Raw genomic sequence first — 26,434 nt, forward strand, 5'->3', positions numbered from 1 at the left:
ATGTCAAAGCAATTTTATTTGTTTAAAAAAGCTGTGAGAAATGGAGTGGAAGATAATATATTTTTGACCTTATGGGACTTTGTAGAGTCCTGGACTTCTCAAAATGATTGGATGGCAATCTTCTTTATAATTTTCCTAGGAATTATTTTTGAGATCCTACTCCTAAGGATTTGTACATCCTTTCAGAAAAAGCCTGCACTTGCAGAAAAGGGTAATTCGGATTCTCAGGAGGTAAGAAACAATGGTTGATTTCCTTCTCCTGTTTTTCAAAATCACACATAAGAATACATTTGCTATTTGGATTACTCCTCTAACATTTTGTTGTCTCTGTTGAAATAGAATGACGACAGTTCCCTGAAAAGCCTGACATTTGGTAAATATACAATATCATATTTTAATATAAACCTTGTTCAGCCTGAGCTTCTCCCATTTGTGCTCTGACTTTTTTTTATTCACATTTATCTCTAGATAATTGGTCAACTCATTCATCTTCAGAAGAAAGGTAAGAGTTATGTTTTGAAATTAAATGAAACAGGTTGGTTCTGTTCTATTCAAAATTCAATTTACATCTGAGTACTAGAAGAGGGTTTTTTCATATGTATAGAGAACCACAGCTGTTCAACATCATAATTCAATCTAACATTGATTTTAAATGGTTGCTCTGTCCCAAAGTGTGTTAATGGCTTTTCATACATTATTGAAATTAACCTTCCAAATAGGTAGTATTATTGCTGTTTTTATAAATGAGGAAAATAATGCTTAAGTTAAAGTGACTTGCTTCCTTACACCAATCTTGCTCTCCAATACACACAAAGAAGTAGTAATCAGCAGTTCTGATAATTCAGTTGGAAAAAGATTCATTTAGCACTACTGTGAACCAAGCAAACCCTGAGCTAAGTGCTGCAGGAGTGACACGAAAGGACTTTATTATATACAATCAGAATTCATCAGCATCATAATGATATATCATTACAAGGGATTAAATACTGACATTGCTACTCTTGTTGCTATCAATATTTTAGTTTTCATCAAAATCCAACGATGATTAGATATACAATAGAGATTGTGTTTGGTATTGGGATACAAACAATGAGTCTATTCTAAAGAAGCTTATATTCTTGTGGAGGAGACATAATATTTAAAGGACAAGTGCCCTGCAGTCTGGTAACACAGTGATAAAAATATGAGAACGTTTAGGACATACTTAAGCCAGCATAGGGGTTCTGGGGATGGCTTCATGAGGAAGGTTATGCTGGAACTGAATTTTAAAGGATATGTGAAAATTGGCCAGAAAAAGACAGCAGGTTAGGAGAAGAAGAAAGGCCTTTCAGGACGTGAGCAGAGGCAAGGAAACAAAAACAGCAGGGTATGTGCAATAAATTATGATTGTTTCAAAGTGGCTAAAATGCTGAGGTTGAGTTAGCGGGTAGTGGGAGATGCATGTGAAGAGGTAGGTGGGAGTCAGATCATGGAGGACTTTCTGTACCTATTAAGAAGCTTGGATTTTACTCTGTAGATAGTTTGTAACCACTGAAGGTGGTTAAGTGTAGGAGTGACAAGAGTTTTGTATTTCAGCCAGATCACTATTAGCTGTGTGGAGAATGAACCTGACCAATACTTGACTATAATGCCTTTTATTTGTCAGGTATAAAGGGGCTTTATTCATTTAACGTTGTGGCTCTATTTTCATCAAGGTACTAACACCTTGAGTTGTAGGGTGGATGCCCTGGGAAGCAGTAACAATACCTGGAGGTATGGGCAGGTAGAATCTTGGTAAGAGATGGTTTGGGAAGAGGAATGCCAGCAAAAACTAGAGCACATCAATAGTGCAATCAGAATAAGTGATTATCCAGAAGTCAGTGTTTGAGGTACACAGGGGTTAGGTGTGCACTGTATTGAAGGTTCACATATATAGATGCTCTCCTATTTATGATGGGGTTATGTCGCAATAAACCCACTGCAAGTTGAAAATATTGTAAGTTGAAAAAGTATTTAATACCCCTAACCTGCAGAACATCATAGCTCAACCTAGCCTACCTTAAATGTGCTCAGAGCACTTATATTAGTCCATAGCTGGGCAAAATCATCTAACACAAAGCCTATTTTATAATGAAGTGATGAATATCTCATGTAATTATGCATATCGCTTTCCCACCATTGCAAAGTCAAAAAATCGTAAGTCGAACTCTCGTAGGTCAGGGACTGTCTGTAATTAAAAACCTGAAGACTGATAGGCAAGAGAGGAAAGGGGGAGAAAAGGATTTTCAGCTTCAGAATCAAGGTGACCTCAGAGTTTCCCCATCCCTGTGTGCCATTATTTCATTCCTGCCTAGGGGGAATTTAATCCTTATGTGGCACCTTTCTAGGAGGCATTAGGGGAAAGTAATTGAGAAGAAGAGATGGGGCAGGGGTCGTTGAGGGAAAAGGACAGGGAAGAAATATGGCTACATATTGTGCAGCATATTGTAGTGAAAAAACACAAAGCTTGAATGAAAAAGGTCTAGGTTTATATCATTATGCCTCTTACTGCCTTGGACAAATGAGTTAAATTCAAAATACCTACATTTCCTTACTTTCAAAATAGCAGTTGGAATTACTTCTTAGGAATATCATGAAGATTAGTTAAAATGATATGTGTAACAAAGCAAAAATATTTTACTCTGACACGAGAATTTCTTTCTGGGACCGAACTATATTTGGGAAGCATCTTAAATTATTTTGAAATTAAAAGGCCTTGAATATTGGTAGAAGCCCAAGCATAAAAATGGTTCCAGTGTATCGCTTCAGAGACAGAGTCGGTTTTGTCTTGGTGTGACATGGGAGAGAAGAGAAAGGGGAAAGGGTGGGCAGGGAGGGGGAGGAGCAGGACTGAATGGCCTAAAGGCATCAAAGGTGAGCCTACCGCTTGGTATCTGAAATCAGGCAGAGCCATGCTGGCCAGGCACAGTCTCAGTGACCAAAGGAAACTGCTGCTCAGGCTTTGGGGAATGATTTCTTTCAGGATTGACCTCACCCTTAGAAATATGTTCCTGGGATGACTGGATTAAGAAACTATGGTATGGGCCGGCCGAGTGGCGCGATGGTTAAGAACTGGCTTGGGACGTCAGAGGGCCCCGGTTCGGATCCCACATATGAGGGCCAGTGACACTGCCCTCTACAGCTAAGATGCTGAACAACAGCTCAACCTGGAGCTGGGCTGCCGTGAGTCACCAGCGACGGCGTAGGCTGCAGCCCCTGTGGCAGTGGGTTGCCATGGGCTACCGTGTGTAGCGAGCAGCCAGCGTGAGCAGCCAGCAGCCGCAGTGAGCGGCCGTCCAGAAGCTGGTGACTGATCTGCCTCGCCCGGGAAGAGCGCAATGATGGTGCCAACTTGGGCCAGTGAAGCAACGTCCTCCACAACTAGACTGAAGAACAAAAGAACAGCAACTTGTCTGTTCCCCTTCCCCCAATTTCCCAATAAAAATCTTAAAAAAAAAAAAGCAGATTTTGTGTTTATTTGTTGCTATGACTACAGGACTATGACTATATGCCATTGATTGATTTATTTGATTTACTACCACCTCTGGTACTTACCTTGTTACCATGGCTATAGAACTATCAGTCTTTTCCTAATCATATGGGGAGTTCTTTAAAAAATTTTTAAAAGCCAGTTGAGATTTCCTAGTGGAGAAAGGCCAGAGAACATTTCAGAAATGGAGCAACGTGCCTAATATTTAAGTGGGAATTGTTGGTATTGCTGAAGAAAGGGTTGGGCTGTATGTCTGGGTCAGCTTGTTGTGCACAAGTTTTAGCATCAGAAACCTAGAGGCAAAGATGACCATTCAGCAAATATTTACTGAGGACCTACTATGTGCCAGGCATTTCTGTAGGCCTTTGAAATACATCAGTAAACAAAACAGACAATGATTGCTGCCTTACTTTTTAGTTGGAGGGGAGTCTGATAATAAACAATAACATGATAAATAAGTAAATTATGTAATATGTCAGAAGGTGATAAGTTTTAGAGTAAAACAAAGATAGAATTGAGTAAGAGGAATCAGGGTACCAGAAGTAGGGGAGGAGAGGTAGGTTGCAATATGGGATTTGACTAAAGCCTTGAAGCAATAGGGGAGATAACCAAACATATGTAATAGAAGAGTATCCCAGACAGGGGGAGCAACTATAGCAAAGGCCCTATGGGGGAGTGGGGAGTGTGCTTAATATTTGAGGAATAGTAGTAAAAAGGCCAGTGTGTCTAATGCAGGGAGGGAGAGAGAGTGACATGTAGAAGGTCAGAGAAGTAATAGGTGACCAGATTGTGATTGGGCTTTATAGGCCATGTTCAAGACAGTGGCTTTTATTCTGAGTAGCAATGAGGAATCACAGCAGAGTTTTGTGGGGGAGAATGTGTTCTGTCTTATAAGGTCTGACAATTAGGTTCGTGAATTCATCCTAGAAAAAGTGCTACACACCTCATTGCTGAATATCACTAAGGTCACCTTGGAAGTACACCCCTTGGGAAGCTATGCACTGACGCCAGTGCTGAGTCCATCCTTCAAAGCAATTTTGGAACTCTTTTTCTGAAATGGCCATTAGAGCCGTCATCGTATTACGCTTGATGTCCTGAATGTCATCAAAATGTCCTCCTTTCAATATTTCCTTTATTTGGGGGTAAAAAAAGAAGTCGTTTGGGGCCAGATCAGGTGAGTAGGGAGGGTGTTCCAATACAGTTATTTGTTAACTGGCTAAAATCTCCCTCACAGACAGTGCCATGTGAGCTGGTGCATTGTTGTGATGCAAGAACCATGAATTGTTGGAAAAAAGTTCAGGTAGTTTTTGCCTTTTTCACACAGCCTTTACAGCTCTTCCAAATAGTAAACTTGGTTAACTGTTTGTCCGGTTGGTACAAACTCATAATGAATAACCCCTATGATATCAAAAATGGTTAGCAACATCGTTTTGACTCTTGATTTGGACTAACGGATTTTTTTGGTCATGGAGAATTGGCTGACTTCCATTGTGCACTTTGATGCTTTGTTTCAGGGTCATATTGGTACACCCATATTTCATCACCAGTGATAACACGGCCCAAAACATCATCTTGCCTCTCCAAAAGGTCTTGGCAAACTTCAACTCACCTTTGCTTTTGTTCATCGGTGAGATTCGGTACCATTTTTGCACACAACTTTCTCATGCCAAGATTTTCAGTTAATATTTTCTTGTTTCTCTATTGATGTTTACTTGGTCTGCTATGCTTCTCACAGCTGACGATTTTGATGCACAATTCGATGAATTTTTGCCATGTTTTTGTCAGTTCTGCTCGTTACTGGCCACCCTGACCTCTCTTCATCAGTGACACATTCCCTCCCCTCAGAAAACATTTAATCCATTTGTACACTGCCATTTTCTTCATGGCATTATCCCCATAAACTTGGACTAATATGACCCTGATTTCACGTCCACTCTTGCCAAGTTTAACAAGAAATTTAATGTTTGTTCATTGCTCTAATTCAAGCCCAGACATTCTTGTGACAGCACACAAACACACACTACAATAATGAACGCCACTCAGCAAGACACCGCCACACATCGACACGAACACAGCTGTGAGACACTGATATACCAAGGTTATGAAACATTACCGAGCTGTTTATACAGCACTGCCAATGTAAGCACATGGTGGCAAGTTTGCGAACTTAATTGTCAGACCTCATAGATAGATATAGATATAGATATATAGATATGGAGATTTATATAGGAATTGGCTCACATGATTAGGAAGGCTGAGAAGTTCCACAATCTGCCCTCTGCAAGCTGGAGAATGAAGAAAGCTGGTGATATAATTCAGTCCAAGGCAGAACGTCTGGGGTGGGGGAGGGGGTGGGGGTGCAACACTGGTGTGAGTTCCAGAGTCCAAAAGCCTCAGAACCAGGAGCTCTGATGTCTGAGGGCAGGAGAAGATGGACATTCTAGATCAAGAAGAGAAAGGAAGAACTTGCTGTTCTACCTTTTTGTTCTGCTTGGGCCCTCACTGGATTGGATGATACCTGCCTACATTGGTCCGAGTGATCTTTTTTACTCTGTCTACTGATTGAAATGCTAATCTCTTCCTCAAACACCCTCATAGACACACCCAGAAATAATATTTTACCAGCAATCTGGGTGTCCTTCAGCCCGGTCCAGTTGACACATAAAATTATCCCAGTAGATAACAAAAATGTATATGTAGTCTATATATTAAATGTTAATAAATAACATTTACAAGAACTTGAAAACTATTTAACATATTTTAAATAGTCACCGAATATTTTTGTGTTACCTATGAAAAAAGTAATCAATAATAAAATACTGCAAATTCTAATTAGCAGAATCCAAATCAATGAGATTTTGCATTTCTTATAATTTTCCTGGTGACACTGATATGATTGATCTGAGTATTGTTAGACCACACCAATCATTTGAGGTAGAAAGGATAGTGGAGAGTCCATTTTCATGATCGTTAATCTAGAAGCACTGCCCTAAAACACAGGGTTTTTTCTTGATCAAAAATAAACAGCTGTTAAAATAACCTGACCTTATTTATGGAAAGCTGTGCTTAATGGTATTGGACATTCTTCTGTTGTACCTACTAAGTTTCCATAAGACTATTTTTATTCTTGTCAAAACTTTCATACAGAGAACAGAAACAAACAGATATTTCTTGTAAAAGGATATAATCTTAACCTGCAACTTTGACTCATTGCTTTAAAAAAGACTCTTGGACAGGTTTTTGAGGTGAAAATCCCTCCTCTGAGATATGAAAATAATTTATTTCACTTTGTCAGTGGATTAATTTATTAAATGAATGGAACTAGGTAATGAATTATTTTGTAATGTAGATATGACTTTCCAATTTATATTGAGTTATGTTTTCATATGCCATATTGGGTTTTCTTAAATCTAGAAGAGAAATCTTGTATGAAATATGTCCTAAGTGACAAAAGTGACAATTCATTTACACATTGTTTTCTTGTATTTCAGAGTTGATGACTTTTCAGAAAGAATAGTTACTTCATCACTTACATCTGAAGAAAATGAAGGTAACATTGAAAAAAGAGTCTCACCAGCAGATGAAATAATGTGTGCAGATACCAGGGAAAGTAAATATCAAAAAAATTACTTTCGTGAAAGTCATACGGCATCTTCAACTGGGACTAGTTCATCTTTGTCACCATTTCATTCAGAAATAAAGAAAATTTTTCTAAGCCATAGACAGTATCCAGAAAATGAAAATAAAATACAATGTTCATCAAAGAAATTATTTTCAATAATGAAAACCAACAAAAATAAAAGTGTAATGTTTTCCTCTGACTTTAACTTTCCAAGAACCTCTGGAATCACTACAGAAAGTGAAGATCTCGATGTGGCACCATGCCCTCCCGCCCATTTGTTTCTATCTAGAGACCAAGTCAGACTTCTGGAAGAAAATTTAAAAAATCAAATTCCTTTAAAACCCAATGCTACATTAGAGAGTAAAACTACTCTGTGCTCAAGACCTCAAGAGTCCTTGATTCAGAATCAACGTTCTGTTAGAATGGATATTTCTGCCCAAGCACAAGATTCTTTTCCAGCACAAAGTGCTATTCATAATCAAGGATTTTATGAAACCCAATTTACTAATCAAGCTCAACAATTTGTTAATCACCAAGACTTAATCAACAGCCAGCCTGATATTGAGTCCAGACACTTCGCTGTACCTCAAGATTTAAGGAGAAAACCATTTTCCAGCAGCACACAAGACCCCTTCCAGACCCAAGCCATGGACAGGAGCCAACATTTGGTCAAAGTCCCATATTCTGTTGAGACTCGAGATTCAATCAAAGGCCTAGAGTGTGATAAAAATCCCACAGATGAGGTCCAATATTATGGTCGGTCTGAAGAGTCATATAAGATCAGATATTCAATCCAGGGGCAAAATACTACTATTTTTAAAAATGCCAGATCTCTAGTTTTAGCTCTAAGTCCAAATTCAGTTGCTAAAGGGATGCCACAACTAAAGAGCATAAAGCCAAAAAGCCAGAAACAAATTGCTACATCAAAATTAAACCAGTATTCTGTATATGGCTTAGTATCTCTTTCATCTGCCATTAAAAGGCGGAAAAACAGAAGAAAAACATTACACAGTAAAACTAAATCCAGTCTCAAAGTTCCATCTGCAAAGTCAAAGAAAACACCACCTTCATGGGTATTTCAAATCGCAGTATGTCACACTTCAAAACGTAGCAAGTTAGGATGCAAGTATTATAGTAAGAAGAAAGAATTACATCAAAGTGAGGAAATGGAATGCAATATTAGAAGCAACATTAAAAATATGCAAGATAAAAGAATATCTGATGCATTTCACAATGCCACCAACACTATGATTTCTGAACCACCTGATACAGAAATGCATAGCGAATTAAAAGCCAAAACAGATACACCAAGAATAATAGGACTTAGTCATTCAGTGGTAAAGCAAGAAAAATTACCAGATGAAAAGAAAATATGGAATGCAAAATGCATTGAGAAGGGATATGTATTTAAAAAGCCACAAGAACATGACAGAGAGGAAGAGGAACAAATTCTGCAAGAAGCAGTTTCACAGCTGACACAAGATTTCGGGTTCAGCCAACAACTAAAGCAGAAGCCCAAATCTGTTGAATTTCAAATAGGACAGAGCAGTTCAGGAAGTAGAAAAACTCAAAATAAAGAGCAAGAGATACAACCACAAACTCTTTCTACACAAACAATTTTGGGGACTTGTCTATGCCCCACCATGGATCCATTTCAAGTTGAGAAGGTGAAGCAAAGTGGAGACAGACCGACAGGCAGAGAAACTGCAGATCCGAAGACTCCCCTTACAGTACCAAAGGACGTACCAGCTGGGGAAGTTTTCACAGAAATGCCAGAATGGGGTGTCCCATTTGGTGAAAGCCCCAGACAGACACCGGATGATCATATCGCAAAAGAAAAGGAAGACCTGAGGTCTTTCGTTACCCATGTGCTTCCTTTATCATATGTTAAAAGGCAGAAAATCAGAAAAAAAATAGCAGGAACGATAAGTGTACTCAATCCCAAATGTGTAAATATGAAAGTAAAGAAGCCAGCAATTTTACTGATGCCTTATCTCAACAGACATGGTACTCTATGTCTTAGAAAAAGACTGAGCGGCAATTTAAACATCCTAATTAAACAGATGCTTCCAGCTAAAATTATGGCAGACGTGCGTCTGAATGTCATTTACTCTCACGTGTCTATTTTGCCTCGTGTTAGAACACACAGCAGATTAAATGCAGAAAATCACCATCATATGAAGCTAAAACAAGAGAAATCACAAATTGAGAGGGAAGAAATTAATAAAGAAGGTGACTCTGGAAACACACTAGAAGAAGCTAAATTGCAAGATGAACTGAGAGGGAACAAGGAAACTCCACCAAAAGCAGTCCTTAATGATAGCTGGAGTCTCAGATTGGATGCACATCCAGAGAAGGAACTTAAAACAGAGGAAGAAAATCATCAACCAATCACATCTGCAGAAACCATTATGGAGTCTGTTTCCTCCTTCATAATGGACCCATCTCATGCTGAGAATATGAAGAAAAGCCTAACAACACAGACAGACTTAAAATGCACTGCAGATTCTGAGATACCTCCTCATACATTAGAAAAATCACTCATTGGAGACCCTTTAAACCAAACAAGAGAAAGTGATGTTTCAGATTATGGAAGTGATACAAGAGAAATGGATTACTGTTTTGCAGAAACAATGGCAGAATTACCAAAAGATTTACCCGCAACTTTCCCAGAGACTTTTAATTGCCACGTGCCTGATTTAACTCATTCTAAAGTGAAGGAAAAGAGGGTAAGATTCTCACACATAAATTGTACAGTGAGACCCAAGTCTATACCAATGAAGACAACGAAGCCTTCAGTTTCACAATTATTTAATGTCACAGGTCACAGAGAGAAACTGGAATCCAACTTTAAGACCCAGCTTGAAATAATCAACCAAGCTAATGGATTGGCATATGAATTCCTAAATGCCCTTTATTCTCCCATGCATAGCAGATTACAAGGAGAGGCAAATGGCTTCTGTCATGCGCAGTTAAAGCAAGGAGAACTCAGAGATGAAGGGAGACCACGGTATGTTGATTTCTTTGATAAGAGGAATGCATTTGACAACAAAGAAGCAAAAGTGCAAGACGGAGAGGAAGTGGAGCAGAAACCTTTGCTAGACGCAGCTCCTCAACATACCAGATGCTTCTCGGCTGATGCATGTCAAGGGGAGGAGACCCACCTTGACAAACCAGACCCAGCACTGAACTGTTTAACACAGGAGCTGCAGTACCAAACATGTGTTACACAAACTGCTTTACAGACTGACCTCCAGACAGGTCCTAGAGAAGCTGAGGAACCCCAGAAAACCAACAAAACAGAAAATGCCATAACAGCTAATATGGGTCTGAAGATTCCACCTCCCAAAGCAGGTAACTCATCACTTGATAAACATTTGAACAGGATGACGGAGTGTGGCTTATCATCTGGCAGAAACCCTGAAAAGCAACTAGATTCTTATTTTGTGGGAAAAAATTTAGAGTTACAGAAAGATTTGCAAGCAACATTCCTGATGTCTTCTGATTCTGTCGAGCCCTTTGTTCCTAAATCTGAAAGAAAGAAAAAAACATCAAGAACAGCAAGGAAGCAAATAACAGTGAATCATAGAACTATGAGGGGAAAAAAGCCATCAATTTCACATATGCTTAATGACAGTCAGAGCAAGGGACTGAAATGCAATTTGAAAATAAAGATGAAAAATCCACAGCAAAATAAAAATGTAGCAGATACATATTTGGATACCCTTCACTCCAAAGTGCCTATTTTTCCTAGTATCAAAATGAGTAGCAGATTAAGTGTAGAGACAGACATTCAGAGGATAACAAGACTTGGTCATATGCAGCTAATGCAAGAGAAGCCACCAAATGGAAGAAAAGTATATTGCCCAGATTGTATTGACATGAGTAGTTTATCTATCGGTGTGAAAAATGGGAAGGCGGTGGAAGGGGAACATGAAGCTCTACCAGCTCCAGAGAATAACCAAGACTTCATAGTCAATGCATATCAGGAGAACCGTGACCTTGTTCAACCAGATGAGGAACTGAAACAACCAGAAAGTATATATATTCAAGCACAACCACAAATGCACAGTATACAAACTATTTTGGATTCTGCTCCATGCCCCATATTGGATCATTTTCAATTTGGAAAGGTAGAGAATGGTGCTAGGTTTTCACCTCCAAAGTCAGGGGAAGCAAAGATTGATAAAATCATATTTTCTACAAGAGAGGGTGGTGTCCCATCTGAAGCAAACCATCCAAAGGAACAGGCTGGTGATATTGAAAAGCAAGAGACAGTGACTTTTGATTGCTGCATGCCTGCTTGTTCTACATCCAAAAGGAAGAGAAACTTCAAACAATATTTAGGCATGAAAACTTTAGTGAATCCCAAATGTGAAATTTTAAAAGCAAAGAAACCATCGATTTCATACATACTCAATATCAAGGGTAGTCCAAGCCATAGAAAAGAACTGGGATTTAACTTGACAACCAAAACGAAAGAAGTGCATCAAGGTAAAAAAATGGCAGATAAAATGTGCTCCTTCATGAGTATTATACATGACACTAATATGTATAGCGAGATAGAAAGAGAAAAAGATAGGTTAGGAGAAGAAAGACTGAGTTCTAAACAAGGAAGGCAAGCAATATCACATGAAGGGAATATTATTTCAGATGACACCAAAGAAACCAATCTTCAAGGTGAAGAGGAAGAAAACAGTGAACAGGAGACATTATTAAAAGTAGTTCTGCAACACAGCCAGCATTTCGTATTCTGTTCAGACCAGAGGGCGGAGCTTGACCTTCACAAATCAGAAAACAAAAGAAGTAGGAAAATACTGTTTGCTGTAGAACAAGATGTCCCACAACAAATGCAGCCTACAGATCCAGTGCAGGTAGAGGAACCAAAGAGAAGCCACCAGACACAAAATGTCACAATATATACAGCAAGTTCAAAGTTTCCTCTAATAAAGTCAAAGGAATCACTGGTTGGTGAAGGTTTAATAGATACAATGACATGTAGTGATGCAAGTGATGGGAGCCACACAGAGAAACTGTACAGTCATGGTAAGGAGGAAAAGACAGAGTTTAAAAAAGATCAACAAGCCACTGTCCTGGAGTCTTTGGATGTCACCACCCCTGACCCATCTGAATCTAAAAGGCAGAGAAAGACATTTACATGTACAGCCTTAAAAATTAGAATGAGTCCCAAAGGTGTAATTATGAAGGCAAGGAAGACACCAATTTCACAGATATTTACCATCCCAGGGAATGGTTGTCTAAAAAACCTACCTTTCAAGACCCTGAAATCACAGATTATTGACTTTTTACTTTATATGAAACATTTTGCGGTACTGGAAGATCTTACAGTAGAGAGAAAGGAAGGATTAGCACAAGAATTACCAGCAATGATTCTCGAGTCTTTGGATGTATCAACACTTGCTTTACCTACATCTAAGAGAAACATTCTAAAACTTATACACAAGAAAAATAAAATGAGTCCCAAATGTGTAACGTTGAAGGCAAAGAAGTCACCAACTTCCCAGACATTTAATATCACAAAACGTGGTACACCCATCCATGGAAGGCAATTTGAATGCAACTTCAAAACCATGATGAAGCAACGTAAACCTGTGGCGCATATAATGCTAAATGCTATTTCCTCTGCCATGCCTATTTCACTTGACATGAAAGTACGTAAGAGAATAAAAGTTGAAACAGACATGCCCTGGAAGATGAGATTCAGTCATGAACCGCGACAGCAAGAGCCGTCACCAGATGGAGAGAGAGCCTGGTGTGCTGGTTCTAGTGATAAGAGGGACAGCACCTCAGAGAGCACAAAGGAAGTCCAAGATAGAGAAGCAGTTCCTCGGGATTCTCAACACTTCAGTTTCAAAGCTCATAAAATTAAGGAGCCTCACTTTGTGAAATCAGATCTAGAACTGAAGAATTCAGCAAGGAAAAAAGTCCCAGAATCACTCCCCACAGCACAGGAGATGCAGCAACAAACACTTTTCACACAAAGTGTATTGCGTTCTATTTCTTGCTCTATTTTGAATTTACTTCCATTTGAGAAGCTACCAAAAAGAACAGAAACACAAAAAGGATTAAATGATACAGGGAGTCCAAAGATTTTATCTCTGATGCCAAGCAAGTCAATTAGTGAATCTTTAATTGTTACAGCACAGAGTGGCCTCCCATTTGAGAAAAGCCCTCAGAAGGAAGTTGCTAGTTCTATGCCAGAGGGAGAGATAAGGTTACAAAAGGATTTCCAAGAGAGAACCCTAGAGCCTTTTGATGTCTCCATGCCAGCTTCATCTGAGTTTAAAGGGCAGGGAAATGCAGCACAAATCCGTAAGTCTAGAACTGGGGCAGCGCAGATGGCATCAGTTTTAAGGACAGTTAATGTCACTAGGTCTGGTGCCCTTCGCCATGGAAAGGAACAGGATCACATCTTGGAAAACATGACCAAAGAAATACCTCTAGGTATGTCAAATATATTTATAAATACCTTTCTCTCATCTACACCTGTTTCACCTGCCGTCAAAACGCATAAAAAAGTAAAAGCAAAGAAAGGCCCATTAATAAAAACCAATATTACACATCTAAAGCAAGATGAAGGGAAAACACTGAATACATATGCCTCTAATAAATGGAGTACCTCAAACAACACATCAGAATCAAGATGGCAAAATGAAAAAGAAAAAGAGGGCAACGAACTGTTATTGGAAGCACATCTACAATTCCTGAATGGTATAGGAAGTGGAAAAGATCAAAATATGCTTATTGTAGAGCAAGAAGTACAACAAAAGACACTGGTTTCAGCAAATATATTGGAGTCGACTTGTTCTCCACTGATCCCAACTAAAAATCTGAAGAAGAATATTCCACCACAAAAAGCCATACGACATAGAATTGGTGAAAAGATTCCACATCCAAAACCAGGGAAAGCAATGTTTGATGATCTTTTAATCAATGAAACTACATTTGATGGGAGCCCTACAAGAAAGCTGGATGTTAACAGTGCAGTTTACCTACAATCTGAAGAAGAAAAGGAAGACATAAAAACAATAAAATACACAGTTGATCAAAATATCCCACCAACCAAGTCAGGGAGCTCAGTGCTTGGAGAGCCATGTAATAAAAGCTGTAGAAGGAAAGTGGGAGGTCCTATTGCCAAGAACCATGAAGACTTGCAAAGAGAATTACTAACAGTGTCTACAACGTCTGTTTTGTCTGAGTCTAACAGGCAGAAAAAGGTATTAAAATTTCCAGAAAGGAAAAATCTTACCTATTTTTGGAATCTAAAGACTCCATTTTCAAAAGCAGGGAAATCAGAGACTGATTCAATACAATGTGACACTCTCTGGGATGGAAATCCTAGGATGAAATTTGCAAAAGCAGCAAATGTGAAAAACAGTGTACATACTAAACAGGCAAAAGTGAAGACAAAGAAACCACTTGGTTCCCAGATGCCTAATACTACAGGATATGGAGCCCAAAGCAACAAAAAGAAACTGAGATGTGACATTCATACACAGAAGAAGGCGTTCCAGCAAGGTAAAACTGTAGCAGATTTAGTCTTGAGCCCTATTTGTGACTCTGGATCTATTCCATCTCAAATTAAAGGGTTTGTGGAAGTAAAAAGAGAGACAGACAAGTCAAGAAAGGTGATACGCGTTCCTCCACCATTAAAGCTGAACAAATCACTAAGAAGAAAAATGTCATCTTCACAGTCCACTGATAAGAGTGTTATATCAAGAAATATTAAAACACTGAAACAATATATTACAGAGCAAAAAGATAACCACCAAACTGTTTTACTAGACATTCTCTCACAAGGTAGAGATCAGTTAGTGATTAACCAACAAGTGGAGAAAGAGCCTGACCATGTCAAATTAGCAGTAGATTTGGGAAGAGACGTATATCTTGATCTCTCCTCACAGGAGAGGCAAATCAATTACACTAGGTTTGACATCCCCCAAATTAGAACACATACAGAAATTGAATTCCTTACTGCACCAAGAATAAAGGATGGAGATGTAGACATTGTCGAATGTTCAGTTTCATTTCCATGGGGGAGAGAAGTATCAGAGAAAACTGGTAATTCATTAAGTTCAAAAGGACAGAATATGTTCCTTACAGAGTTGGATGCTTCTCAACAGAAGATTTGCAAAGAGCAAGAACTGCTGAAACAAGGAAATACTTCAATGACAAATCTGGAGTCTACTGCCTGCCCCATTACGGAACCTCCTAATTTGGAAAACACAGGAAAGGTAGCTGAGAAAGACATGTACATTAATAGAAAAAATATTTCACATCTATTGGGAAGAGAAGGATTAAAAGAAACTGATATCTTACAAGGACAGAAATTTCCCTGTATAAATCTAGAAGTAGAGCAAAATATGTCTGCAGTGAAACCAGATCACATCCCTGAAAGTATTCTGGATTCTGTATCTTGCCCCAATAGGGAACCTCTTCATGTAAAACAGTCAGTAAATACAACAAGGGAAGAAAATGTTAGCATCCCTATAAGCTTAGATGTAAACCCATGGAAAAAAGAGCAATTAAAGTTAACTGATATTCCATTAAAATCAAATAGACAGAAAATGAACTTTTCAGAAAAAACAAGGGCAAAGCAACTCAATAGTTCTAAAGAAAATATTGTGGAATCCATTTCCTCTTGTATATTGCATCATCTCCATATTGAACAGCTAAAGAAAGAAGTCTCAGCAAAAGGAATAAAATCAACAGTTTTGGGTCAAACGGTAGAGAAATCGTCAAAGGAAGCAGGTATTCCAGTGGACCAACCTCCGTGCTCAGAAGGAATTAATTTGCACATTAGAGGAAGAAAAGAGCATCAACAAGAAAGTATGTGCAAAGTTCTTCCAACATCTATTTCTTATTCTTCATTGGATATACTTCAGATTAAGTCTCCATGGGTAAAGAAAGCATTCAAGGCCGTAGACAGTCCAACACAGCACACTTCAAATACAGAAGGAAAAGAAGAGCAACCAGAATGTATACACCAGACTTTTACAAAGCTTGCGTCTCATTCTTTGAAAGAAATGTTTCAAAGTCAGATGCCATGTAAAAAGAAGATATCAGAAGAAATGGTTAGCACTGTGGATTACACTCTAAGTGCAGAAGGAATTGGCTCACTTATTACAAGAAAAGGAGAACAGCAAGAAAAATGTACATGTGAGATGCTTCCAAAGCCTGCATCCTACTCCAAAACAGGTCTACTTCAAATTAATACCCCATTGCAACAAGTAAAATCAGATGACACAAACATGATGCATTGTGAATATTTAACTTCACAAGCTAAAGAAGCATTAAAAGTAATGGATGACATAGTTGGATATACTCAAAAAAGTGAAAAAAGACAAAACTTATTCAGTATAGAACAAAAACAACAGCACCTGTTGATCCCCTGTGAGAATTTTCTGGAGCATATGTCTTACCCTCAAAATGATCCGTGGCTCCGGCAAAACTTAATGCCTCAGACAAAGAAAGCATTATCAGAAGTAGGTAGTGTGTCAAGCAGGGCAACAGGATTAGACTTGTTTTCTAAAGATCAACCAAATACTGTATGTGAGTATGAACTGGAATGTACTGTGCCCTCAATTCCTCCAAAGCAAATGAAAAAACAAAATGCAGCTCTGCCTTTAGAATCATGCAGTGAAACTATAAAACATCTGAATGTTTCATTTCCAAAAGGAAAGAAATCATTGGATAGGGCACAGGTAATTGATTTAACATCTAATGGCAGCTCCCCTAGGCTAAGAATTAGAAAGAAGGTGCCATTATGTAAGGCATATCAAAAAAAGGTACAAAAAGATATATGCTTACCTGGAATGTTTTCACATTCTCCTTCTGTCTTCATGCCTATTTTGCCTGAGAGTAAAATACAGAAGGATAGCGTAAAGCAAAGAGTTAAGAAAGACATAATATGCTCCAGAAGAAGAACTTTGAAGTTGAAGAAATCAGTATTTCCAAGTACACTCGATATCACTGACTGTGGTACCCCAGGCAACAGACCAGAACTGCAGTGCAACATAAAAGAGAAAACGGTAAATAAGAAACAAAGAAAGGGTAAACCTGATTTGGTTGTGACAAATATATATGAGTTTATTCCTGCTTTACCTCACCTCAAATTGAATACACAGACAGTTGATGGGATTATCACAAATAATTTTAAAAGAACAAAACAACATATATCACAGACAAAGGAGGAGGATAGAATCAAAGGAGTTAATATGAAAGGAATAATGAATCTCAATGTGATTTTGAAGGGAAAGAAATCATCGCTGTCACATACACTCGATAGAAAGGAAATGCCTGTGCAAATAAAGCAAGAGAGCAAGATGCAGATAGGTGAAGGTAAATCAGGTGTGAAACTGACAACCTTATGTACTTCCTTACCATCTCTATCATGTCCTAATTGGAATTCAAGAATAAAAGTAGGAGAAGATAAAGCAGGAATACTAAGGAGCTGTCTTCCACCACTAAAGCTCCAGGCATCGTCAGATGTTAGGAAAACATCATTTGCAGAGTCAATTAATAGAGATAGTTTAAGCAATGTAATAAAACCAAAGCAACATTTGCCACAGAAAAAGAGGGAAGACAGAGAAAATATAGTATATGTGAAAAACATAATGGGCTTCAAATGTATCACTTTTAAAGGGAAGAAGACACCTTTTAAACACATACTGCATGGAAAAGAACCACAGTGGAAAAATAAAGAACAAGAGAAAGTGATGCAGGAAGATAAAAGTGATCTGCATGTAGTTCAGAATAAAGCCCATGCTTCCATTCCTTCTTTACCTTACCTGGAACAGAGTCCTGGAATAAAAGGAGTATATATGCGAGGAATAACAAGATGCTGTTTTCCATTAACACTCCAAGAATTAACAGATGCAGTGGAAATATTTGAGGAGCCAACTGGTGATACTTCAAGCAGTATTAAAAAAGCAAAATTTAGGCCACATAAAGAGGAAGATAGAGTTGAAATGGCTTTGGAAGACATAAGGCATCCCAAAAGAATAGCTTTGAAGGCGAAGCAGCCTCCAATTGCACAGGAATTACAGTTGAACATCAAAGAAAAAGAGAAAAAGCTTCAGGAAGATAAAGATAAACAAGTTGGGATGCAGAGCAAATTTTGTGCTTTCATTTCTTTGCCACCTTACTCTGCAGTGAATATAAGAATAAAAGGAGAAGCAGCTATGCTAATAAAAACGAGATCCTCTTTTCTACAACCAAAATTTCAGGGGTCAGCAGATATAGGAAAAATGGTGTATAAAAAGTCTCTTTATGGTGATATCTCAAACAGTGTAAAAAAAGCCAAAGAACATACAATGCAGGAAAAAGATGAGAGAATAAAAATGGCAAAAGCCATACCTTTGAAGAAAATGAAATCATCCATTTCACAGGAAATCCAGTGGGACATCAAAGAGCAAGAGAAAAAGATACAAAATTTTAAATGTCAATCAAGTGTGATTCTGACCAATACCAGCACTTCCATGCCTGATGCTTCTCACTTAAAATTGGATACAAAAATAAAAAAAGCAGACTATTTAACTGAAGTAAGGAGATACTCTCTTCCAGAACTATCACACCACAAATCATCAGATGCAGAGAAAAGAGAATATACAAAGTCAGTTGGGGGTGATATCATCTCAGATGTAAAATCAGGACAAGACTACGAGCCACAAAAAGGAGAGAAAGGAGGAAAAATAGTAACTACAAAAGATATAATGTACTGCAAAAACACAACTTCTAAGGCAAAGACATTACCACTTCCACGTGTACTTGGTACCCCTAGAGATTGTGGCTCCCAAATTAAAGAAGTACAGACAAACATAAAAGAAAAATTGGGACACACACAGGAAAGGAAAAGTGAACTAGATGAAGTTCTGACAAGACCTTCTTTACCTCAATTTAAATTCAACAAAAGTAGAGAAGGCAAGGAAGAGAAGCGAGGAATAACAAGACCCTTTCTTTCGTGCTCATGGCAGAAGGAATCATCAGATGCAGACAAATTAAAATATACAGTGTCATCTTTGAATGATATCTCAAGTGATTCAAAAAGAACAAAATACATGATGCGGAAAGAAGAGGATAAAGCATACGTTTTTAAGAAAGACACAATGCATCCCATGTGTGCAGCTTTGAAAGCAAAGACATCACCCCTTTTCCATATACTCAAAACAAAAGAATTGCAAGTGAATATGGAAGGGCAAATGAAAAGGGGGCAGGAAAGTAACAAGGACACAATTGTGAGTGAAATTTGTCCTTTTGTTACTTCCTTAACACATCCTAAATTGGATGCAATAAAAGAAGAGGAAGGTGAACCAGGAATAATAAGAAATTATGTGCCATGTCTTGAGTTCCAACAGTCATTGTCTTCAGGGCAAATAGCCTTTACAAAGTTCACTGACAGCTATGTAGAGAAAGGAAAACAGCATCTACCACAGAAAGAAAAGGACAGAATACAAAACAGAAACAAAGTAGAAAAAGACTTGCTTGAAATTACAGGATTGTCTCCTTTACAGTTACAGTTCCCTGTGTCATCAGGTGCTGAGGAAATCAAATATGCAGATTCCAATGAAGAGATCAGCTCATGTAATGTAATAATAAAAGTTAGTCAACATATGCCATGTACAGAGGCAAAGGACAAAGTAAAAATAGAAGATGGGAAAGGTAGGCTATTCCCCCAAATAACTTTAAGAGCAGAGATATCACCACTTACACATCTACTCAGTAGAAAGAGACTGCATTTGAATATTGAAGAGCAATGGAAAGATGTGCACGAAGGCCAAGGTAAGTCAGAAGTGGTTCTGAGGAAAACTTCTGCTTCCTTACCTTTTCCATCTCCCCTGAAACAGGAGACTAGAATGAATGGAAAGGAAGACACACTAAGAGAAACACAATCCCATTTTCCACCACTGAAGAGTCAGGATCCATCCAATCCAGGCAAAAAAGCATATACTAAGTCATTTGATGGCTATATGTTAAAAGAGGAAGACAGACCCAAAATAGATATTGAAGACAACATGTTCCCAATAGATATGGATCTGATGGCAAAGAAATTACCACTTCCACATATACTCAATACCAAAGAATTGCAGTGGAAAATTAAAGAGCAAAAGAGAAAGGTACAGGAAGATAAAAATAAACTAGTTACAAATGTGAAAAACATTTGTACTTCTTTACTGACCCTACCATATCTTAAATTTGATACAACAGAAGAAGAGGGGTACATGATAAGAGTTACGAAGTTGCCTTTGCCACAACTACAGTCCAAGGAATTATCAGATGCAGCAAAAATAGCATATGCAGAAACTGATGGAGAACTTTCCAGTAATATAAAAGAATTCAAAGAACACATGCTACATAAAGAAGAGAAGGATAGAGACAAAAAAGTAGATGTGAATGGTGTAGTAGATCCCAATGATATGTTTTTGAATGCAAAGAAATCACCTATTTTACTTCCATGCAATCTGGGGGACCTGCAATGGAAAACTGAAGAGCAAGAGGGGAAGGTTCGGGAGGCTCCCTGTGAGCCAGTGGGAGTAATGCTGACTAAGACTTGTGCTTCTACACCCTCCCCGCTTCACCATAACATGGATACCAGAATCAAGGAAAAGAGCACACCCACATTAACAAGATCCTCTGTTTCCCCAGTACACGTCCAGGAATTAGCAGATTCTGAGGAAGTGGTATACATAGGGCCAATTACAAGCGATATTTGGATCCGTCCACAAAAAGGAAAACAGTGCACGCCACAGGACAAGGAAGAAGATGGAGTGGAGATAATAAACCTCATGTTCCCCAGACACCAAGAAAAGAAGATACAGGAAAGGAAAGATGAACCAGGTGTGCTCCTGACCCAATCTCCTACTTCATTACCCTCTCTCCCTCACATCAATTTGGGTAAAGAAATACTAGTAGGTGATGAAATGCTAGTACTTAAAAGGTCTGTTTTGCAGAGAATATCAAATGCGGGGGAAATAGTACATCCTGAGCCAATTAATGGAGAGATCATAAAAGATGTTCAAAGCAAGAAACAGCATGTACCTCAGAAAGAAGAGAGGGACAGAGAAAAAACAGTAGCTGTGAGAGTTTTGACTCATACCACAGATAGAACTTTGAAGTCAAAGAAATCACCCCCATATGTGCTCCATAGAACAGAAGTGCATTTGAACATTGGAAGGCAAGAACAGAAGAAACATGAAGGTCAAGGTAAACCACCCAGTATGGTGCTAAGAAAAGTGTATGTTTCCAAACCTCCTCCAACTAACCTTAAGTTGGATAAAGGTACACAAGTAGATGGAGAAGGGCTTAGAGTTAAAAGACCCTGTCTATTTCCACTAAGGCTTTCAGCATTATCAGATGCCGAGAAGACAGTAAATACAGAGGCAATTGGTGGTGGTGTAAGGAAAAGAAAACAATATATATCACAGAAAGAAAAAATGCATGAAGTAGACATGAGGATCAGGATGCAACACAAGGAGGCCAGGATTTCACCAATTTCCCATATATTTAATACAAAGGAATTTGTGTTGAATATTAAAAAGCTGAAGGAAAAAGTGCACAACAATAAAGACGAACAATGTATGGTTCGGACAAGCACTTTTCTTTCCATCCCATCAGCACCTCCCCTTTATCTAGATTCAGGGAGCAAAAGAGACAAAGACACACCAAGAATGAGAGGATCCGCTTGTCTGCAGAAAAAACCCCAGGAATCATTAGATACCCAGACAACAGCTATTAGAGAGTCAGTTCCTGGTAGTAAAATCGTTCTGAAAAAAGCAGGATGCGCTGTACCACGAGAAGAGGCAGTGCAACAGTGGACCTCAAACTTTATGATCAGTGTACAGCGGAGGAATGAGATGCCACAAGCCAAATCTGAAGGAGATCTGAGTCAGTTAATTGTAAGTTCACAGCACGAGGACATTCCTTTCACAGGATTGGATACCCTGAGAGGTGGAAAAAGGCCAGAATGTTTCTGTACAGGGCTAAAGGCTCAGCCAGAAAAGTCCAACCCAGAAACTTTTACTACATTTCTTCCCTACCCCACAGTGAATCCAACTAAAATTGAAAATCTGAAGAAAGAAACCAAAATAATGGATCACTTAAAGCATAAAACAGGTCCTCAGACTTCAGTTTCACTGCCAAAGGAAATATCTGAGGAACTATGTGTCACATTGGGCACCCCTGTAAGTTCAAAAGCATTTTCTATTTCTGAGGAAGATGACCACCAAACATTATCAAAAGTATCTCTAGGCTCTGCAGATTCATGTAAATTTGATAAGCCAGAGAAAGATGTACAAAGTAATGACAACATGAGCAAAATGTTCTCTTCCAAAGTATTAGCACAACAGATAAAGGGGTCACTTAAGAAAATGCATATCAAAAAGTCAAATACTCACCAAAATATAGAAGAACAAGAAATTGTCATGAAAAAGCTGGGGGTACAGCAGATTGAGAGTGGACACAAGACCAGGCTGAACTCAAGCCTTTCTCTTAAGTTTGCACTTCAAAATGGAAAGCAGGAGACACCCTTGGAAATAGGGGTACATGAGCAAACTGCAATGTACCCTGGAATACAAACACTACCAGGAATGCATATGGGTATTACAGAGTTGGATACCACACGAGGGAAAAAAGTACAGGCACTGCTTATCCTAGAACAAGACGAATGCATTCTAAAATCGCTCCAGCAGTCTCCTTCCCCCCGCGGGACTTTCCCACTTCAATCTGGAGATCAGAAAGAGAAAAACGAAACTGACACAAGCAAGACTATAAATGCAAACCAAAAAGAATTAGAAATGGAAGACGGGAAATTAAAGATAGACACAAACATAGCTGTCCATCTGAAAGAGGACAAAATAGAAATGCACAAACACACCATTGTCAATTTGGAGAAGGAGATAATAAAAATGGATACAAGCAATACTATAAACCTGAAAGCTCCATCTGTAAAAGCAGAGACATCTCAAGTTAAGACTCAAGTCATCACTGATGAGGCAAACAGCTGCCCAATCAAGCAAAAACATAAAAAGAAACTGGAAATATGTAATGCAAAACAAAACATTCAGCCACAAAAATTGTTTCAGAAACATATGCTGGATTCACTGTATGCCTATATTCCTCTTTCTCACAAATTTGAAGGCCAGAAAGGCAGATTAACAATAGCAGATTTGAAAAGAGAAATGTGCCCCCAATTTTCAACCATGACAATCCCAAAGCATCCAGTATTACAGATTCTTGGCAACACAGGACACGGGACTCGAAGCAATAGAAAGAAATTAGAGTATGATTTTAACAAACCAAAACAAATAGCTTTGTGGAAGGAAGGTGCCTCAGGAATATTTATCAGAAGTCTTTCTATTTCCATGATGAGTCCATCTCAGACGGAAGAAACAATAGAATCTGAGATGAACCTAAAAAGAGAAAAGAGAATCTGTCTTTCTAAATTCCAGGAGAAGTCACCAAATGCTAGTAAAGTTGTTAAGAGGAACAAATCAAGCACTATAAAAAAATGGGACCAGAATTTTACAAACATAGTTCCAGAAGATTCCTACCCCTTCGTGGTGGACCAACAGCAAATGCAAAAACTTCCTGGTGTCAAACCAGAAGCAAACCTCAGCAGTGAAATAAATAAGAAAAATTTAACTCCACAAACAGAAGAAAGGGTTGTTCCAGGGCATGTTATCTCAAGGATCACAAAAGAACCTGACTTGCTTATGATCGAGCAACAAGAAAAGGAGCCAAAACCCATTCTGACACCCACAGAGTGTCCATGCGTATCTGAAGATCCAAAGGAAAATGTGGAAACCCACGTGAAAAGTACCCTAACTATGAGTATTTCCCCTCCAGGAGTAGAAGCACAACTCGAGACTCATCTATTTGATACCATGGAGTGTGCCTCGCCACCTGTGCATAGGGGTCAGAGTGAACCCATCCAGAACACAACCACACAAACAGTCCAACAACAAAACCCTTTTTCAGGAACTGTACCCATACCACCCCAAGTTAAAAGTAATGAAATAAAAATAGTGGCAGATAGTACAAATGCAGAAAGTTTACTTCCTCTTTACGAAGCAATTAAAAATGTCTTTGAGTCCCAGCTAAAAAATATGACCCAAGACAAAGTTTATGCTGATATAGTGGGAAAAGTACAGGTCCTTAAACCTGAGGATTGGAAGTCACCACCTTTTGCATGGGGTCCAGATACAACATCCACGAAGATACATCCTAGATTGCAGCCAAAACCCATTTTAAAATGTTTGACTCCCAAATTAAAAAATAAGCTCGCCAGTCATTTGGAGTCAAAGGCACTTGAAATACAACTGAATCTGATACCAGAGATGGCAAAACAGTCCTTCCAAAAGTTCAACTTTTATCTCAAACTGGCTATTTCAGAAGAAAAGAGTTGGAGGCTTTATCCAAGACATAAAAAAATGTACTTTTTGCCTCTAGAAGGGATTGATACTATCGATCTTAACTTAAAACACAAATACCGAAAAGATTCACCTCAGGTCAGCTGTATGAAGACACTGATTGTGGATGTTTCAAGTGGCAGCAAGGAGAATACTACAAAGTTGAAGAGTATTAAAAAGCTAGAAAGTGGAGCATCTGCAGTGACTTCTGCTAATGAGATGCCATTGTCTCATATTCTCCAGAAATACCCAGTAGAAGAAAAAGACAAACTTCTCATACACTTTTCTGTGAAAACATTGGCAATTCAAATGAAAGCCTTTCCCAGGATTGTAATAGAATCTTACGCAATGGCCGATGCTCAGGGTAGAAGGAAATCTCGATCTAAACATATTCATTCTGGTGTCAAAGAACCAAAACAAAAAAACAGAATTTTGTTACTTTTTGAGGAAAAACCTCTTCATCAAATAGATCTTGATTTGCAATACAAAAAGCTTCGTTTTTTCCTGGGGATTCCTGTAGAAAGTATGTCCCCTAAGCCAAAAACACTTCCCAAACATATTATTAAATTAAACACAGTTGCAATATGTAAAGAAGTAGATAATAGTGGAGAAAGTGATAGTCTTTCCATTGATACAGAACTGTTAGAAAAACATTGCTCTTTCAAAAACCACAGTCCCTATGAAAACTCATCATTGATCAGAAAATTCCTGGAGCCAACCCATGTGTGTGCTTCTAACCCTGAACAACGTGGAACAGTGAAGAAAGGCACTACAGCTTTTTTAAAATCTCATGTAACTCCAGAAAAAGATAAACAATGTCACGTATGGTTTCAAGAAACAAATACACATGAATCTTTTGATTTAAAGACTCAGGAACATGTTCCTAATTTAGTTGATTCTCATTCAATTCAGGTTTCTGAAGGTTTTACTGACCGTCAGACATTTATTGAGAGTTCCGCTGACTTGGAGGAGTGCTCAGTTCTTGAAGTACGTGAGAGTGAAGAATGTTTGTTTTCAGAAGCCAACCCTTATTTAAGTCAGGAATCACAAAACATTTCATCTGAATTACAGAAAGGCATTCCTTTGGAAAATGTCTACACGATGAAAAAAATCAAAACTGATTTGAAACCATTTTACAGTGAAGATTCAGGTTCCCATCATAGTAGAGGCTGCAGAAAACATTCCTCAATTGTGACACCACCTTCCTACGAATCCTGCAGAAGCAGGAAACATAGGTCGTCGTCCTCCAAAATGCAATCTCCTGACTGGTTGTGTCACCGTTCACTCAACACTGTAGAAGTCCCATTTGTATCATCTTCCGTTTCATTCAGTGAAGAGAAGTTTTCATGGATTACAAGAAACAGAACAAATTACACTTTAGCTCCCTTAACAGAATCAAATATTAAATTACATCTTAGAAAAAGCCAAGACAAACCTCACAGACATCTGGAAAGCAAAAAAAGAAAGAAGGCCAAATTTGATGTATTTAGAAAGAACATTCATTGGAACTGTGATTATAGTTATATGCAGAGTAAAGAGAAATGCACAAGAAAGAAGAACGCGTGTGGTGATGAGTCAGAAAGAGTAGATTATTTCCCAAGCAAACACAGGTCAGCATCAAAATCTCATCAAGAGGATGGCAGCGTCCATTCTGAAGGAAAACACAACCAGCCATTTTTTTACGCCTGTATGCCAGCAGACTCACTGGAGATTATACCCAAAACCATTCGCTGGATTATTCCCAAAAAAACTTTAAAGAAGAGAAACGTCAGAGTTCCCCTAGTGGCAAAGATTTCAAGTTCTTGCAGTATATGGAGTTCATCCAGAAAGTTGTTGGGGTCACTCTTAGAGTCCTTTCACGCAGTTCATCCAAGTTGA

The 26,434-nt window shown here is 38.5% G+C and overlaps 1 protein-coding gene across 1 annotated transcript; it reads left to right on the forward strand.

Moving 5' to 3' along the window:
• Nucleotides 1-26,434, forward strand: LRTM3 (leucine rich repeat transmembrane protein 3). Its single transcript, XM_019663858.1, is given in 8 exon segments — nt 1-231; nt 340-373; nt 469-502; nt 7,000-10,484; nt 11,070-16,130; nt 16,260-19,600; nt 19,664-23,944; nt 24,038-26,434. Coding segments are annotated over 8 exon segments (18,864 nt in total).

The sequence above is a fragment of the Hipposideros armiger genome, unplaced genomic scaffold (assembly GCF_001890085.2).
Source record: "Hipposideros armiger isolate ML-2016 unplaced genomic scaffold, ASM189008v1 scaffold_408, whole genome shotgun sequence".
Classification (NCBI taxonomy): Eukaryota; Metazoa; Chordata; class Mammalia; order Chiroptera; family Hipposideridae; genus Hipposideros; species Hipposideros armiger.